The 18,003-nt window shown below is 32.1% G+C and overlaps 1 protein-coding gene and 1 long non-coding RNA gene across 3 annotated transcripts; both read left to right on the forward strand.

The window, feature by feature from the left end:
- Positions 1 to 2,836: 2,836 nt before the first annotated feature.
- LOC18098077 (putative disease resistance protein RGA3) lies at positions 2,837 to 4,297 on the forward strand. The gene has a single exon (XM_052452591.1). The coding sequence runs from the start codon at positions 2,837 to 2,839 to the stop codon at positions 4,295 to 4,297; it is 1,461 nt and encodes a 486-aa protein (XP_052308551.1).
- A 2,444-nt stretch (positions 4,298 to 6,741) lies between these two features.
- Positions 6,742 to 8,320, forward strand: LOC112327170 (uncharacterized). 2 transcript variants are annotated; one of them, XR_008059022.1, is made up of 4 exons: positions 6,742 to 6,763; positions 6,859 to 6,913; positions 7,456 to 7,773; positions 8,006 to 8,320. It is a non-coding gene; the product is annotated as an uncharacterized LOC112327170 (long non-coding RNA). The 2 variants fall into 2 exon arrangements; XR_008059021.1 differs by lacking the exon at positions 8,006 to 8,320 and having other exon boundaries at positions 7,456 to 7,990.
- The last annotated feature ends 9,683 nt before the right edge of the window (positions 8,321 to 18,003 follow it).

Genomic DNA, 18,003 nt, shown 5'->3' on the forward strand with positions numbered 1-18,003 from the left:
AAGGTTTTTAGAGTGTTCTCTAGATAATTTGAGGGGAGGGATTGAAAAAAAGTGTTTAGATGGTAAAAATAGGAACTCTGTTTTTCTGGTCATTACAGTGGCTGGAATCTAAAAATTACAGACGACATGTCATCTGTTTTTTTGTTAAAGAGATTGAGACGGACGACATATCTTCCATCCCATTAACTTAAAAAATAAAATTAAAGGCCCGTGCATGTGCTATTTTTTGATGGGTCATGTGCTATTTGAAATGATGACAATGCCCTTAACCTTGACTTTAAGAAAATTTAATTTTAAGGGTATTTTGGGTATTTTATTATGTATTTTTTTAAAATTCCTGAAAAGCTCCTCACATTTAAGTTCAATTAATTTAGTTTTTAAGGATAGTGTAGTAATTTTACTGCGCAACTAAAAAGTGAAAAGTCTTAGATACACTTGTGAATTCTGTATTGATAATTTAATCTCGTGGAAAAAACCATTTTACGCCTTAAACCAAGTTATAAGTTCTGTCTTGTCAAAGGCAAAATTGTAATTATATTGTGAGATTCCACATTTAAATAAAAGAGAGTTTACCATAAAAGTCTGAACAATTTTTTTTTAATTATTAACAAAACACTTAAAAGATGGTGTTTTTTTATTATCTTATATATATATATATATATATATATCAATTTTAATTTTAATTTTAATTTTGTCTTTTAATAAAAAAAATTTAAGGAATTGAGCTTCATGATTTGTTTTTGATTTGCTTTCTATGAGTTTATCTTAGCCTCATGATCCAAGTTACGAGTTTGGTGGGTTAATCCAGTTAACTCATGTTTTCTTCCCTTTTTTATTGATTTGTTTTTTGAATTTCATCTTTCAATATTTTATTGATTGAGAATTACACTTTATGATTTATTTTGCTTTGATTTATTTTCTATAAGGTTATTATGGTCTCATGACTTAAGTGATAATTTTGTCGGGTTAACCCAAATATACTCAGGTCATTTTTCTAGTCTTTTTTTTTAAATTGAATTTATTTTTTTAATTTTATTTTTTAACATTGGGTTGATTGAAAATTATGTTTCATAATTTATTTTAATTTGCTTTCTGTAGAATTATTCCAACCTCATTATCCAAGTCACTGGTTTGTTTATTAGCCTGAGTTAACTCAAGTAATTTTTTCAGTTTGTTTTCTATGAGATTATCCTGCTCTCATAACTCGGGTCATGGTTTTGGCATGTTACTTGAGTTGTTTTTTTTTTTTGTTTGCTTTCTATGAAGTTATTATGGTCTCATGACCCAGGTTATAAGTTTAACGTGTTAAATCGGGTTGATGTATGTCATTTTTTGTCTTTTTTAATTGGTTTTTTTCAACTTCATCCTTTTAACACTGAGTTGATTGAGAATTCGATTTTATAATCTGTTTCGATTTGCTTTTTATAGGATTATCTAGATTTCATGACTTAGATCATGAATTTAACAGGTTAACTCGGGTAGTTTTTATGGATTCTTTTTTAATTGATTTTTTTTAACATTGGATTAATTGAGAATTACACTTCATAAGTTGTTTTGATTTTTTTTCTATGAAATTATTATGGTCTCATGACTATAATTACAAATTTGTCAGGTTAATCCGAGTGATCTCAATTGTTTTAATGTGTTTCCATCTTGACATTTTTTAAAAAACTATAGTTTTAATTTTTTTAGTGAAATTTTTTTTTTTTTATCATTTGTCTAGATTGTTTTTGAATTTATTAAGCTGATCGGGTTAACTCCCACATGATTAAAGTTTTTTTCCACTAAAAAATGTTAGTAATGCATTGATTTTTTTTTTGTTTAAAAAACTTCATCTATACTAAACATATCACGAGTCAATTAACTAGTGTAAAACTAAGATCACTTTTGTATTTTGGCAAATCCTGGTTTGCCAAAGACATTTTAACATGCTTCCTGTAATTGGATTCCATATACTTGAATTACGACATCGTTTGAGCAGCAGAACAAAAGCATCATCTTAAGGCATCAAGTTTAGGATTTCAAATTCTTACCCCATGGAGAATCCTCAAGTTTTAGAACGACGATTGAATCTTTGAAATTGGGGTGAAATCTATCCTTTTTAACCCATTTTATTATATGAATATTCCTTAATCAATGTTAAATTTGGCTGATAGAACTCCAAGTTAATTTTTTCCCGGTAATCAAATTTAATCAAAACTCGAGCCAAACAATACATTCATGCATGTTTGTCATTAAATTGGATTTTTTTTTCGTGAAAATTTAATTTGTTTTGCTTAAATTTATTTTTTTTAGTTTTTAAATTGTTTTGATATATTGATATTAATATTAATAATAAAATATTATTTTAATATATTTTTAAATAAAAAATACTTTAAAAAATAATTTTTACCGCACCTTCAATCAATATATTAAGATTTAATGTGATATATACAGAGTTTGGTAAGTCCGAAATTCTTCACAAAAAGGAACGGGCCAAATGTCCCATCTGCCACCAGACCGCGCCTTGGGTCAATTCTTGATGATTAAATTGATGAAAAACATTTACCTACACACTAAATGCATGAAATTCATTAATTAAAGACAAGATGGTTCTTTGCATGAGTAATTATATAACGCTAGCAACGCGAGATCTTGGAAGCGCAGCCCAAACTTAACTCATGAAGGCTTAGACCAACACGAGATCTAGCATATCGAATCCTAAACTCAATAATTAGAGAGCGATTAAATGTAAGTTTTAAATTTAAAAAAATATATTAAAAAATAATATAAATTATATTTTAAAATTTTATTTAATAATTAAAATTAATGAGATGATAAGATATGTTAGATGAGCATGATTTATAAGATTTTTAGACGGAAGGTAGAGATTCAAAACAGTCTGAAAAGGAAGGTGCGCAGCTTCTTGTCTCTCTCCAACCCAATAGCATTTCATCTGTGTGTGGCCTTAAAAGTTCAAAAGATCAAGGTGTCCTTAGACGAGCTTAGAAAAGATGCAATTGGGTATGGGCTTGGAGTTCTATATACAACTCCTCAACCTAGCCTGCACCCAAAGACAGACTCTTTCCTTGGCAGCTCAGAAGTTGTCATAGGAAGGGTTGATGATGTCTCTAAAATTATGAACTTGATGGTTAGCTCTTGCAGACAACAAGTTCTTTCTGTCATTCCTATAGTGGGAATGGCCGGGCTCGGAAAGACCACCCTAGCCAAAATGGTGCTCAAAGAAGTAAAAGATAGAAAACTTTTTGATGTGATATTTTGGATCTGTGTTTCTGATAGTTTTGATGATGAAAGGATTTTAGGAGAAATGTTGCAAACTCTTGATAAAAACACTGGTGGGATAAGTAATATAAATACAATAATGACAAATCTTGAAAGACAGTTGAAGGATAAAAAATTTCTTCTCGTACTTGATGATGTGTGGAATGAAGAATATGGGAAGTGGGAGAGTTTAAGGGATCGTCTGTTAAAAGTTGTTGGGATTAATCATGGTAATGCTGTTGTTGTGACGACTCGTCTTCCATTAGTAGCATCCATAATGGAGAATCCTCCTGTGTTTAGGCATGAACTGAAACAACTGTCAAATGATGAATGTTGGTCAATTATTAGGAAAATTGTGTCTAGAAATGGAGGAGAGTCGATTCCTTCAGAATTGGAGGCTGTCGGAATCGATATTGCAAAAAAGTGTGGGGGAGTACCATTAGCTGCTAGTATTATAGGGGGAATGTTGCTTTCTGAGAAGAAGGAAAAATGGTTGTCCATAAAAAAAAATGAAGCTGTTGAGAAGTTTAATCTTACTAAAAAACTTTTACCAGTGTTGAAATTAAGTTTCGATCACGTGTCTTCTGAATCTTTGCAACGATGTTTTGCTTATTGCTCTATTTTTCCGAAAGATTTTGAGATTGAAAAGGAGAAATTGATTCAGCTTTGGATGGCTGAAGGGTTGCTTGGGCCATCTCATGGAGAGATGGAAGATACAGGTGCTAGAAATTTTAATGACTTGCTTGCACGCTCGTTTTTCCAAGATTTCCAAACGGATGAGCTTGGAAACGTAATCTGTTGCAAGATGCGCGAACTTGTGCACGATCTTGCTTCGTTGGTGACAAAATCAGAGACAGTGATTTGGGAGGCTGGTTCAGCTATAGACGGTACATTTCGTGCCCGACATCTAAATCTCCTTTCTTATGACAGAGATGGACCAGCATTTCTAAAGGATGGTGCTAGAAAATTGCGTACATTATTCAGCAAGTCTTGGGAATTTAGAGGTTTGCGAAGTCTGACCTTGAATGTTGCCTAGATGACAGAGCTGCCAGATTCAATTTGCTTGCTGAAACATTTGAGGTATCTGGATGTTTCACAAACAAATATCAAAGCATTCCCGAAATCCATCACGAAGCTCCATCATTTGCAAACCTTAAGATTCCGTAGATGTTGGTTACTCGAAAAGCTTCCCAACAAAATGGAGTATTTGGCGAGCTTGAGACATATTGACTTTAGTCATACGCCAGCTGATGTTGGATGCTTAACTGGTCTTAGAACACTGCCATTCTTTGAAGTGGGTCAAGATAAGGGCCACAGAATTGAAGAGCTGGGATGCTTGAAGGAACTGGGAGGGGAGTTGGAATAGTCAATCTGGAGCATGTCAGAGACAAAAAAGAAGCTACGGGAGCAAGCCTGTTTGGAAAAGCAAAGATTAACGCATTGGTATTGGTATGGAGTTCAGAAAGAAAAAGCAGCAGCTCCAGCATCAATTACAAGGATGTGTTGGAAGGCCTCCAGCCTCACCCAGACATACGAAGCTTAGAGATTGAGAATTATCAGGGTGATGAATTCCCACCATGGCTTTTGATGCCAACACTCAATAATTTGGTGGTGCTGAAATTGGAAGGCTGCAAAAAACTTCCCACAGCAGGAAATCTTTCTCATCTTGAAATTCTTGAGATAGAAGGAATGGATGGTGTAAAGAAAATAGGTGAGGAGTTTTATAGTAGTGGTGGAAGTGGTACGGGTCCAATATTTCCAGCATTAAAAAGATTGTCTCTAGTGAATATGTGGAGTCTAGTGGAATGGATGATACCTGCTACTGTAGCTGGTGGAGTACAGGCAGCACTTCCTTGTCTCGAAGAGTTGTACATGAGTTGGAGTCCGGAGTTAAGAAGCTGTGATGCTTTGAGTCATATACCTGGCGAATTCCATGCCTCTGCGACATCTCTTAAATATTTAACCATATTGGGTTGCTCCAGTCTAACATCCATTCCAAGCCTTCAAAACTGCACAGCTCTGGAGGTATTGTCTATTTATAAGTGCTACAACGTGGTGTCTATTATTCTAGAATTGCATTCTCTTAAAAGTGTATTCATTTATCGGTGTGGAAAAGCAACTGTTCGAGTTAGCTGGCCTCTATCCCGTGCAAATGTGAAGGATTTGAAAGTCAAGGACTGCAGGAAGCCTCTCTTCTTTTATGACGATGACGATTTACATGGAGGAGAATTGTGGCCTTCTCGTCTTCAGTCACTAGTCAGTAGCTTTTGTAATTACTTCAACTCAGTTCCTAATGGTTTAAATAGAAGATTGCATTCTCTTATTCAATTAGAAATCAGCTTCTGTCAGAATTTAAGTCATATCCCGGAAGATTTCTTTTGCGGCCTCAACCAATTGAGGGTATTGAAAATTGGTAGTTTCTCAGAGGAGTTGGAGGCATTTCCTGGAATGAATTCAATCCACCACTTGGGTGGTTCCCTTAAAAAACTAAAGATATTTGGATGGAAGAACCTGAAGAGTCTACCACATCAACTTCAACACCTCACCTCCCTTGTGAAATTAAAGATCTTTTATTTTGACGGAGAGGAATTTGACGAAGCATTGCCAGACTGGTTGGCCAACCTTTCTTCTCTTCAAGAGCTTACAATTTGCTATTGTAAGAATTTCAAGTATCTGCCAAGCTCAACAGCATGCAATGCTTCTCCAAATTAACACGTCTGCAAATTTGGAGGTGTCCGCTTCTTCAGCAAAATTGCTTCGAGGGCAGTGGGTCTGAGTGGCACAAGATTTCTCGTATCCTATATATCAATATAGTACGTTTGAATTTCTCAAATCTGTCCGCTTTCAATTATATTTATTTTTATATTAAATTTAATTGCCTCAATAATTTCTTTCTTTCTTTTCCATTGCATTGATTAATTTAATTGCTTGCACAACAAATTTTCTTTTTAGGAAAATAAATAGCAACTCCGCCAACTTGAATAAATAGCAAGGGAGGGAGCACAATCTTACTATCAATTTCCTCAGGTGGGTTCTTCTCTTAAACCTTTTTGGGTTTATATGAACTGTCCCATCATTTTTTTCCTAATTTTTTGTTTCGTATTTTCTGTTTATCTGATTTTTTTTCCCTTAAGTTTTTGTATAAGCCCTTTTTCTATGCAAAGCTGATGATAACTGATTCCTATCTTTAAATGTGTACTTTTGTGCTTCAACTCAGCTGGATTTTCCGCGGCTTAATCTTTAGCAGAACTGGCAGATGAAGATCCGGTAAAAAAGAGAAAAGGCCTCCGTGCTGCGCAGCCAGCCTCTCGCAATGACTTCTGACAGGTATTTGGTTGTTTACGTATTTCTTTGAAAATCCACTCTATGATATTGTATGTGATTATATTTCAAGGAGAAACATACTTTCTTTTTCAGTCAACCAAACAAGAGTGGTTCATTTCACTTACAATTGCAAAAGCATGATACACTTTTTCATTTACAAGGGTTTAATCATCTTCAGGTATTTGATGGGTGTCATGCGTTTGAAGATATGGATAATTTTTCTCTGTGAATTCCATTGCTAATATAACTCTCGGCCATTTCTTTCAACCACAGAATAGTTCGGAAGGTGCAGGTAGAGCAACTAATGGAAGATGGTCTTTGGATTGAGGTAAGCATATAACCAGAAATTGACTATGTCTTGAAATCCTTACAACTTCATTTTATACCTTAGTTTAATAAATCTTTGTCAACATAACAATATAATTTTATACCTTAGTTTAATAAATCTTTGTCAACATAACAATATAAAAAGTAACAGAGTAGTTTGTTAAAAAAATGATATTTTCTGTAAAATGAACCAATGATTTTTAACAAGGACTGCTAATGGGGGCCATTTTAATATAATTACATGTAAATTATGCAAGATGATTTTAGATACACAGCTATGATCTTGTCAACAGAACTCTCTTATTTGATGAGCTTGAATTTAAAAATTCCGTTAGAGGGTTGTTCGTCCTTCCAAGTATCTGGATCTTCGTGAACCACATCCAGTGAGCTTGTCTTGAATATGTAGTTTGGGTGGGTAAATGGGTCGTTGAGCGGTCTCAGGAGTTTGGCTGTGTTAGGATATTTGTTTTGCAGACTCATTTAACTGGTAAGATCAAAATAATAGTGAAATTATCTGTTGACTGTTTCCCTTCTATATGGCAGCGATGAAAATCAGCAAACTCACCATTACCCAAAATTTCCTTGATGGATGACAAAGGAATCAACGTGTTCCGAACCCACCATTTCTGATCTTAGAAATGTACATTCTCTATGCTGTACGATCTTAAGATTTTATCTAAGCACTGAACAGAAGTGTTATGTGTGTGTCTTTGTGTTATTCAGAAGGTAGGTTTTCAGATGCTTTGAGAAACTTGGCTCGCCCGTTTCACTCTCCATTAGATGCCAGAGGCCAAGAAGTTCTGCAATCAGTGCTTAAGTGATCGAAACAAGATCGAGAGATTTGGAATCGGTTTCAGTGAGGTGTGTTTATTAAATTTCCAGCTCTTTAACATGTTTATTGATTAAAAGGAGAAAATTTGTTTTAGATTAGTTTAACAACTTTGTAATGTGATAGAATATGCATATTCTTCCCATTCTTTGCTTTCTAAATGCGATCCGTTCCTATTCCACTAGCTGATTGCATGGTGTCATGTTGGTTGCCGGTGCTTCATTACTGCGTATGGTTCCAAAGCTTTTATTTCTTCAATTACAGGTTATGGGTCATTTTCATAAGCTGAGGGGTGTTTCTAGTCAGACATACAGGCTTGCCTTTTGGCTTTCTATGCATAAGGAGTTCCAAAATTTCTCTTTGGAAGATGCATATGCTAACTATGGCATTCAACCCTTAGATCCCCTGCTACTGATTTCAACATATTTCAATCATCTGTCTCACCAGAGTTTCTTACCTTCTGTTTCATTTCTAAAATTGGCAAGCTTGCTTGATCTTCAATAGACATGGTTGATGAAGATTCAGTGCAAGACTCTGTAACAAAGATAAGGTCTCAGTATTATCAGTACAAGCTCTGCTCATTGAATATCTTCAAAAATTGCATCACATATAATACTGCAGGGCCCAAGTATACAGAATAAGTGATAGGGCTTGTAGCCCAGGATATATGGATCAGAAATGCCCAAAACCATCATTCCATTGTCTAGTAGGAACGACCTGAGAGGATGAGCCCAATACATCTTGTTTACAGTAACGCAAGGCAATGGCCCAATATAAGTTTTCAAGGCCAGCACAAATTAAGTTTATGGTTTCTGGCCTTTTTCATGCTATGTCCGCGCATGCAATTTATTTTTGATTAAATTTGTAATTAGATGAGTTAAAATATTGATGTGATAAAACATATAAATCATCCAGTTACGAGGGTGGATTATAAACGGAGAAAAACTAATGTTCTCCGGAAAAGATTGATCATGATTCATAAAAGATTTGTGATTCATAGAAAACTTTCAATTAAACAAATGTCATGCATAAGAAAGTGGACTTTGCATAAGTATTACAATGAAGATCTATATAATATTCATGTGAAAAAGCTAATGCCTTGTGAAGGGCATGCAGTTTCCTAATTATTTGAACTCTAATAATTGATCCTCTCGAAGAACTGTACAGCTGACCAGTTGGGTTGAAATGAAGGCTAGGAATCAAAACCTTTTGAGTTGGAAAGACAAGAAAGGATGCATTATCAAGAAACTTTTCTTTAGAAAGAGGGAGGTAATGCAGGAATGCACCATCCAATGTTTCCTTTCGGCGGCACAAGTGGGTGCCGTTTCAAAGAAAGCAATCACCAATTTTTCTTCAGAAAAAGCCATGGAAAGGAAAGCATTAAAGCATCCTTTTCTGTGAATAGAGTTCATCCCTGCTGGGTCAAAAGCTATACAGCCTATACCCACTTTGCATTGAACTAACACCCAATTCAAAAGCTATTATTTCAAAGCATTTCTCCCTTGTCATCAATGGCTACCAAAGAGAAAACATGCTGAGGTAGCCCTTTCTTTCGCAGCCGAGGAGATGATGGTTCATAGCAAGTGGGATTTTAATCTTTTGTTATTTGTTTTTTTTTTATCATTGAAGGAAAGATAAAGACAATTGAGCTTTCATGATCAATCTTTATTTCTTTTCATCTGTCTTTTTTTTTAAAATTCACCTTCATGTCCTCTATTTCAATTTTTTTTTTTTTTTAAAAAAACACATATATACAGACCTGTCATTTTTATAAACCCGCGTAATTGATACCTTTTAATAGGTATTTTTTTTTGTTTGTATCAGTTTGTTTTTTAATTTTATTTAAATTAATACCCTCTTTCTCATTTTTTAAATTCTTTATTTCACCTTTTTATATAACAACTGTTTTTTTTAATTATTTTGTTTGTATTTGATATTTCAATGATCTATTCTAATTTATCTATAATTTTTTTTTATGTTTTATATAAATAAAATGTATTTTCATTATGTGTATATAAAAATAAAAATCATTTGTTCCTAGTAAAAAAAATAACCTCTTAGATTAAAAAAAAAAGTAAACTAAAAGGAAAAATTCTGGTTAAATATTTGTACATTTATTTATTTTTATTTTTACTATAATGATTATCCTTTTATTTAAGCATAAATAGCTCTTTCTCGGTTTTTTATTTTATATATTTTAAAATTTATTTTGTTTAATGTAAAAAGCACCTTTGTATTTTTTAATTAAAAAAGTTTACAATGAAACGTAATTGCAACATTGTCACATTTTACATTTTTATTCAAAATTAATTTGAAATTCTATATGTAATGTTGCGTTGACAGCTTTTTTAATATTTATTAACGGATATGATTTTTATATTATTTTATTATATATATGCATTGATTTTTTGAATCACTTTTAATTTTTTTTTCTTGATATTAAAGAACACATTATTAATAGTTACATATTTTTTTCATTAAAATTGACTAATTAGTTATGAAAGATGTGCCAACTTGTCACTAAATTAAAATTTGAAAAGCTGGGCATCATTCTCATTTCTAGTAATAACCACACGTACATTTTCTTACATTTTAACAACACTATAAAACACTATAAAGGTTGTGGCTAAAATATTATAAAAACACTATTCATTTTAATAATTGCATTACCAAAACACTATTCACACACATATATTTTGTTTTATTTTTCTAATATGCAGTGTAACTAATTCAAGTTAATCTTTTATGAAAAAAATTATAGTTAAACTAGTTCGCTTCCTAGTAAGTATGATAACAAAATCCCAGTCTGATTTTTTATTTGTGAAAATTATAGTTTAGTTTTTAAATTTTGAAAAATAGCAAATTGGTACCTGGAGCATAATTTAAGCTTTTGAACAGAATTAAGGATGAATTATGGATAAAATTTCAGTATGGTTATAAGTTTATGATATTTTTCAGCTTGGTCCTTTAAATTCAGCCAGATTACAATTTGACCCTTAAAAATCTAAGAAAATTCCAAATTCATCCCTTGCTACAATTTCAGTTTTTCAGATTGGTTTTGATGAATAATTGAGGTTTATTAGTTAATTATTATCAAGTTTTATGAATTTTTCTTTTGAATTAGAATTTCAAGCAACCATTTGATTTTTGGGTTTTTGAAGAAGGCCAGTTTGGTCTCTAAATATATAGAGTTATGAGTTAGACCCTAATCTAAGTATATTAGATAGATTTTATGTTCTTTTCAAGTTTTTTTTCAAGTATGTATTTTTTTGTATTCAGATACTCCTGATATCCCACCCGCTGAGCATCAGTAGGGGTGAGCAAAAAAACCGATAAACCGATTTAACCGAGAAAACCGACCAAAAATTAACCGAAAAAACCGAACCGAGAAAAAAAACCGATTAAACCGATTAGAATTTTTAGAAAAACTTCCGGTTCGGTTCGGTTTTCGGTTTTGTACTGTTGAAACCGGTAAACCCAAACCGAACCGAACCAGTTCTAATAAAAAAAATACTATAAATAGAAAACAATCTTTGCCTCATGCCCAGTAACCTAACCCTAGCAGTGCGGCCGCCCCCTCTCTTTCTCTCAAACACCAGAGACACGCTCAGTTGAAATCCTAACCCTAGCACCCACGATCGCCGCCTCTCCCTAGACTCTCAAACACTAGAGACACGCCAAGCATCAGCTAAAATCCTAACACTAGCACCGGCGGCCGCCCCCTCTCCTTAGAGTCTTAGACTCTCAAACACAAACAACCAGAGAAACGCCAAGCATCAGCTGAAATTTGAAAGTTGAAACCAATCAAGCCTCTCAAGTCTCAACAATATATCAACGTGTTCCAGAACGGCAGAACCTATCTAGTTGGCCTTTCCTCTTCATCTATACAAGATCACAGACACATGGTACTTCTCTGAATCTCTATAACATTTCACATATGCATCCTGTCAACATTCTCTCATTGTCATTTTTTTCAGCCCCTTCTACAACAAGATCATAATTGATTAATGACCTTGTTGAATTTCTTCTGGCAATTTTATTTTTATTTTATGGTTGCAGACAAGATGTTGGGTCTAAAAGACTAAAACGCACTGTACTACTGTAGATTCAAGAAGAAAGTTCGATTTTATAGCAGTAAGTTTTAATTATGTTTTTTCCTTTTTAATTAATTAATTAGTCTATCCTCTATTATATTTATTGTATTTGCTTTTCAATGCAGAGATCAGAGACACAGTTGTTGTTTTGAATGCTCAAAAATCCATATCTAAGGTAACCATTTGTAGTTTTTTATTGGGTTTTTATTTTACTGTATTGCTTGCGTAAATGTTTGTGATTGTTTTAATTGGGTTTTTATTCTTGAACAATGAAAGGAATGTATATATCTTGATCTAGTGCTTGCGGCATTGCAAATTACTTAGTTAGAATTGCAAATTAATTATTTTCTGTTTCTTCAAATTAGTCAGATTGACAACAACGATATGAGGAAGTGCAGAATATGTAAAACTGTTTTCCAAACCAAGTATGCAGAATTGAAAACCCATGTTTGTGCTTTATTTTAATTGATAATTGAAAACCCATGTTTGAGCACGGAAAGGAATGTATATATCTTGATCTAGTGCTTGCGGCATTGCAAATTATTTAGTCAGAATTGTAATTATTTTCTATTTCTTCAAATTAGACAGATTGACAACAACAATAGGATGAAGTGCAGAATATGTAAAACTGTTTTCCAAACCAAGTCGGCAGAATTGAAAACCCATGTTTGTGCTTTATTTTCGTTGATAATTAAGGAAATAAGAGATTCCTTATCTGTATTTTGATCTACAGTGTACTTGTTGCTGGAAAATCATATTGATTTTATTCTTTATATGAAAAATTGTTTCTGCTTCTATTTGGATTTTTGTTTCCCTGTTCAACTTCCTATTTTCATTCTATTGCTTAGAATTTCTCTTGAAAATTGCCCAAATCTGATGTGGAATACTTTTATTTTTATATCTTCTAATTTAATTTATCAAGTTATAATTTTATATTTTTAATTTCAGGTTTTGATGGCAACAATTGGACTATTGGAGTGTTTTATGATAATGTTATTTGTTGTTTTTGTTAAGCCCTTTGAAGGCAATGCTTTGTAATTTGTATTTGAACTTATTGGTATGTGTTATTTAAACTTATCTGCAGCAGGAGTCCTGCTCACCCAAACAAAACAAATGAAAAATTATTAGGAAGGCAACAAATGAATATTCAGTTGCAAAAAACAACCCAAAAAAAGAATTGATTTGGTTAAGAATCTTATAAGAAAAGTAGACAATATTATCATTAATTACAAGCCCATCAGAAATTTAATTAAAAACCCATCAAAAAGCCCATTAAAAACCCATTACAAACAGCCCAAAATATATTATAGGTTTTCTCGGTTTTTTAACATTAAAAACCGAACCGAAACTGGTCGGTTTGACTCGGTTTCGGTTGCATTTTTTTTTTAAAAAAATTCGGTTTGGTTGGTTTTTATAGGTAAAAACCGAACCGAACCGAAAATAATCACCCCTAAGCATCAGTATGGTTCCTTCGATATATACTTTTGTGTTTTTTCTACTTTTGAGTTAGGTGAGTGAATAATATTTTGTATGCATGAGGAATATTTTAGATATTTGGAATATTAATATGAAATGGATCATGTTTTTTGATAATACGTATTTTGCTTATTATCTATTGTTTATGATAAATCATGATCACTTATTAAAATTGATTTATTGATAAGAGATATTATGTACATCTGAATTGATAGCTTCTCATTCAATTGATTGTATGAGTTGAGACTTTAAAAAATGATAATATTTTGTTTGATTATGATCTTATGGTATGCCAGTAAGAATATTTATGCTAACATGATAATGTTAGCCTTTATGCATATTGTAGTTTTGAATCGTAGTTGGTTGGGGGAGTCACCAACTTGTGGTGACTGATCATCTCACAATCTAGAGCATTATTTTCACTACATATTGATTTTCTAACAAGTCTTACCTCATGATATTTCTTGTTATGGTCTCCTTATGAAACTCACTTGTAAAAGCCTAAAGCCAAACTTGTATATATATTTTTTTTATTATTGTATTACTTTATAGGTGTATATTGAGTGTTACTTACTCTCATTATTTATCCTTTTCAGGCTTCTAACTTTGTTAAGAGGTCGCTTTTATTGGACTTCTAGAACTTGCTCTTTTGATTGTAATTGATATTATTTTGTCATATCTAGTTAGTAATCCACATTTACTAAATGATATTAAAGATTGTATTAAGATAAATAATTTATATTATAGAATTAATTATGATATCAAATGCTACATAGAACTATGATTGAATTCAAAGAAAAAGTTTAGGCTCGCATAGATAAGTAACCCAGATGGGGAACTTGTCTATGTGCTAGTCATGGATCAGGGGATCAAATCATGACAAAAATAGTAGTCATGGAACATGAAACCTTGCCACCTTTTCCCACTATTTTTAAGCTTCAAACTAATCCATACTAGTTTAGAGGCAATGTTCATCAAATTGTTAAATTGCTCAAACCCAATGACTTAAAGTTGTACAGGTTCTTCCCCTTCAACTATTTCTTCCTGACCCTGCCACTAAAATGACATCTATAATTATTTGTAATTAGATACAATGTTGCTTAACATGGCCAACCATTGAATGCCTAATACCATATCATAATTGTTCAATTTAAAACTAAATATCTTAACCATAAAATTTGCTCCTTGCATCTTTCATTTGAAATCTCTACACATGACTAAGCAAATCATAGTTCCCTCATTGATAATTTCCACTATTAAGGGTTTAATGCATGTGAAGTTGCATTTAACTAATTGGCCACTTTTGAGTTAGTGAAATTTTATAATAATGAATAGTGAATATTTATCCACCTTTCTAATTACTCTAAAAGTATGAAATCCATTGATACCCTCCAATGTATTAATGGATATATGAGGAGTAATAGTTTCATAATTGAAATTACTGTCTCATTTATCTTTTTCCTCCATGTCATTATCATCTTCTACAATATACAAAGAATAAAGTTTTTTATTTTTGCATCTATAACCTGGAACAAACTTCTCCTCACACCAAAAAAACAACCTCATAGATCTTCTCTCATCTAACTTTATGTTTCTTAATGACTTGGTTGGTTTTAGGATTGGTTTATTGGGAAAATTTTGAGTAAGTGTAACTAACAAACTAGGCTGAAGTGACTTTAAGGTATTAATAGTGAGAGAGGATGTGTTTCTATTAGAGATTAGGTGTTGGCTAAATTTGGGCTAAGTAGTTTAGGTCATGGTATGTGTGGAATGTTTAAGGTTGCTATGATGGTTTATTTGATAGGATATGATATTCTCCAGTAGACTAGCTAAATTATAGGCTTGCTTTAATGTCTTTGGTTCAAATAATTTAACTAGGTGCTTAATCTTTACCTCCATACCACTCATAAAGAACACCAAAGTTTGTTTCTTACTAATTCCTTGTTCTATAAAATATCAAAATCGTAGATATCAACCTCTAAGCTTCCATTTTATTTAAGATCTTTTAACTCTTCTAAAGGATCCTTTTACCCCCGTAAACATATAATATAAAGCATCCACGTACTTACCTTATGTAATCTCTTGACCTCCTAAACTCCTCATGAGATTTTGATGCCAATAAAAAGTCATACCATCTAAATAATAAAAAAGTTAATTCAAGTTTCTTATAGTTATATATCTCCTCTATATAAGTATTGATTGCATTTATAAAGTTATTTATGTGCATTATCACCATCAAAGCATGAGAAGTTCTTTATAAGCTTATGTATCTTATAGGAATGATGCCCCCTTCACATGTTTAGCAGGTTTTTTTGAAGCCGAACCCCCATTAAAAAAGTCTTGAGTCGGGTGTGTTTGAAAGTGTGGTAGCGGTTGTTTTAATTTTAAAGTGCTTTTCATTCCAAAACACATCAAAATAATATTTTTTTTTTATTTTTTAAAAATTATTTTTGACATCAGCACATCAAAATGATCTGAAAACATCAAAAAAATATTAATTTGAAGCAAAAATAAAAATTTAAATTTTTTCAAAAACACTTTCAAAACGCAATGTAAAACATGACATCATGAGTAGTTAGTGGCTTCTGCAAAATCAAACCTTGTTGAAACGAGAGCCCACTAATAAGGTCCTTCAATTCTCCTATTCTGGCTTCATAGTTAGCTTGAGCATTTTCTAGTTTCTGCTTATATACCTCCAGTAACTTTATCACTTGCTCATATTTTTGTGTTTGCTATTTGTTAATGGAGTTAAGGGAATTCTCCAGTCTTCTGAGATATCAAGACCTTATGTAAATTTGCCATACTTAGCGTTCAAAGATTCGAGGCTCTGACACCCCTTAGGGCAAGTGAGATCTCAATGGAGCCAATACTAACAGTCTACATGAATTAATGGAATGAGCAAAGCAGTTTGAGATATAAAAATGTGTTATTCGGGGGGGGGGGGGGGGGGGGGGGGGGGGGGGGGGGGGGGGGGGGGAGGGGAGAGAGAGAATCCAATCAAATCATCAATCACTAATCATCTTCTCATTATCCTTACATGTTCATATAAAGGAACTGTTATAAAATGCATAACCAGCTCTCTCAGTCACGCCACACATGGAAGGGAAACTAATAAGTGGAAACGAAACTAAATAAAACGGTGCGTATAATAAAAGATAAAACTGCACTCGAATGATCACAACATTGGAATGCAATTCACTTTCTTTTCTCCTTCAATTTCCCCCTCTCGGCCTATTATTTTTTTATGGCAGGAAAGAAATCAAAATAATACAATTTTTTAAAACGAAATTAGAAGATTTTGTTCTATGACTCGAGATAAAAAAAAAGATTAAAAATAATTAAAAAAACTTGAATCAAACCTGGTAAACCTGCTAAATCCATAATTTAAGATGTGATATTAGAATAATTTTATAAAAAAAAAAGATAAAAAAATCAAAGAATATCAATTTTTAAAAAGAATTAAAAAACAAAATTTCTTCAGGTATTGCCTCAAATTAAATACTAGAGGATGACATCAATAAATTTAATTTAATTAAAAAAACAAAATTCATTTTAAAGAATTTAACAAAAAAATAAAATAGCCTTTGTTATTTTAAAAAGAAAGATAAATCCTATAGAAAAAGAGTAAAAACAAATGTTAGAGAATGAAATATGAAAAAAAAAACTTAAAAAAAGAAAAAAAAACTAAGCAAACCCAAGTGAATCTTATAAAGCCGAGCTAAACTCTTAGATCTGCAATCCATTAAATTCTTGACTCGAGCTCAATTTAAAAACTCAACACTTACAAAATCAAATGTTAGAAGTTGAAATCAATCAATTCAATCTAAAAATAAAATTCCTTCAGAAAAGCTAAATTCAACGAAGATAAGAACAAACAAAAAAAAAACTAAGGCAACTCATGTTTTTTCAAAACAACTAAAAAATACAATAAAAAGTGAATTAAAAAATAACAAAATGTTGGAAGAAGGGAAACAAAGAAAAAGAAATCCATGTCAACTTCGTAAATCAAGGTTAATCTTTTAAACCCTTAAATTGTTAAATTTAGACCTAAACTTAACTAAAAAGCTAAATACCCGACTACTTAAATGTTGAATGATGAAATAATAATAAAAACAATCAATCTAAAAAAATTTTACAAGGTCAAAAAAATACAATAATAAAAAAAAAAGAAATAGATATGACAGGAAAAAAACTAAAGAATGTTGAAATTGCAAAAAAAAAATGCAAAAACCATCTAAATTTTTTTAAAAATGTAATTAAAGGATCAATAACCAAATCTGATAGATGAAAATATTGATTGAGGATGAAATTAAAAACAATTCTTAATTTAATAAACTATTCTAAATAAAAAAAAATTGCAATAAAGAGAACAAGGATGAAATTGATAAAACCCCTTAATTTCAGAAAGTATTCTAAATTTTAAAAATTATAATAAAGATAATAGGGATGAAATCTTAATTGTAACAAATTTTAGGGTCTAATTTGATTTTTTTAATTTCAAAACGAAAATTGAGAAGAAGAGAGAGAAAAAAACAAAAGACTATACACGTCACACTAGCCACCATAATGCTACACGCGTTGCTTATTCATAGAGGGGATGCCGGGATGCTTCGAAAGCCACTCTGGAATCATAGTTTTAGTCACCAGAAGACGCCACACGCGTCGTTTGAAGACAACTGACATTGTTCACCC

The sequence above is a fragment of the Populus trichocarpa genome, chromosome 4 (genome assembly GCF_000002775.5).
Source record: "Populus trichocarpa isolate Nisqually-1 chromosome 4, P.trichocarpa_v4.1, whole genome shotgun sequence".
Taxonomy (NCBI): domain Eukaryota; kingdom Viridiplantae; phylum Streptophyta; class Magnoliopsida; order Malpighiales; family Salicaceae; genus Populus; species Populus trichocarpa.

Coding starts and splice junctions, on each gene's coding strand:
- LOC18098077 (XM_052452591.1), top strand. CDS start 2,837: ATGATTTATAAGATTTTTAGACGGAAGGTAGAGATTCAAAACAGTCTG.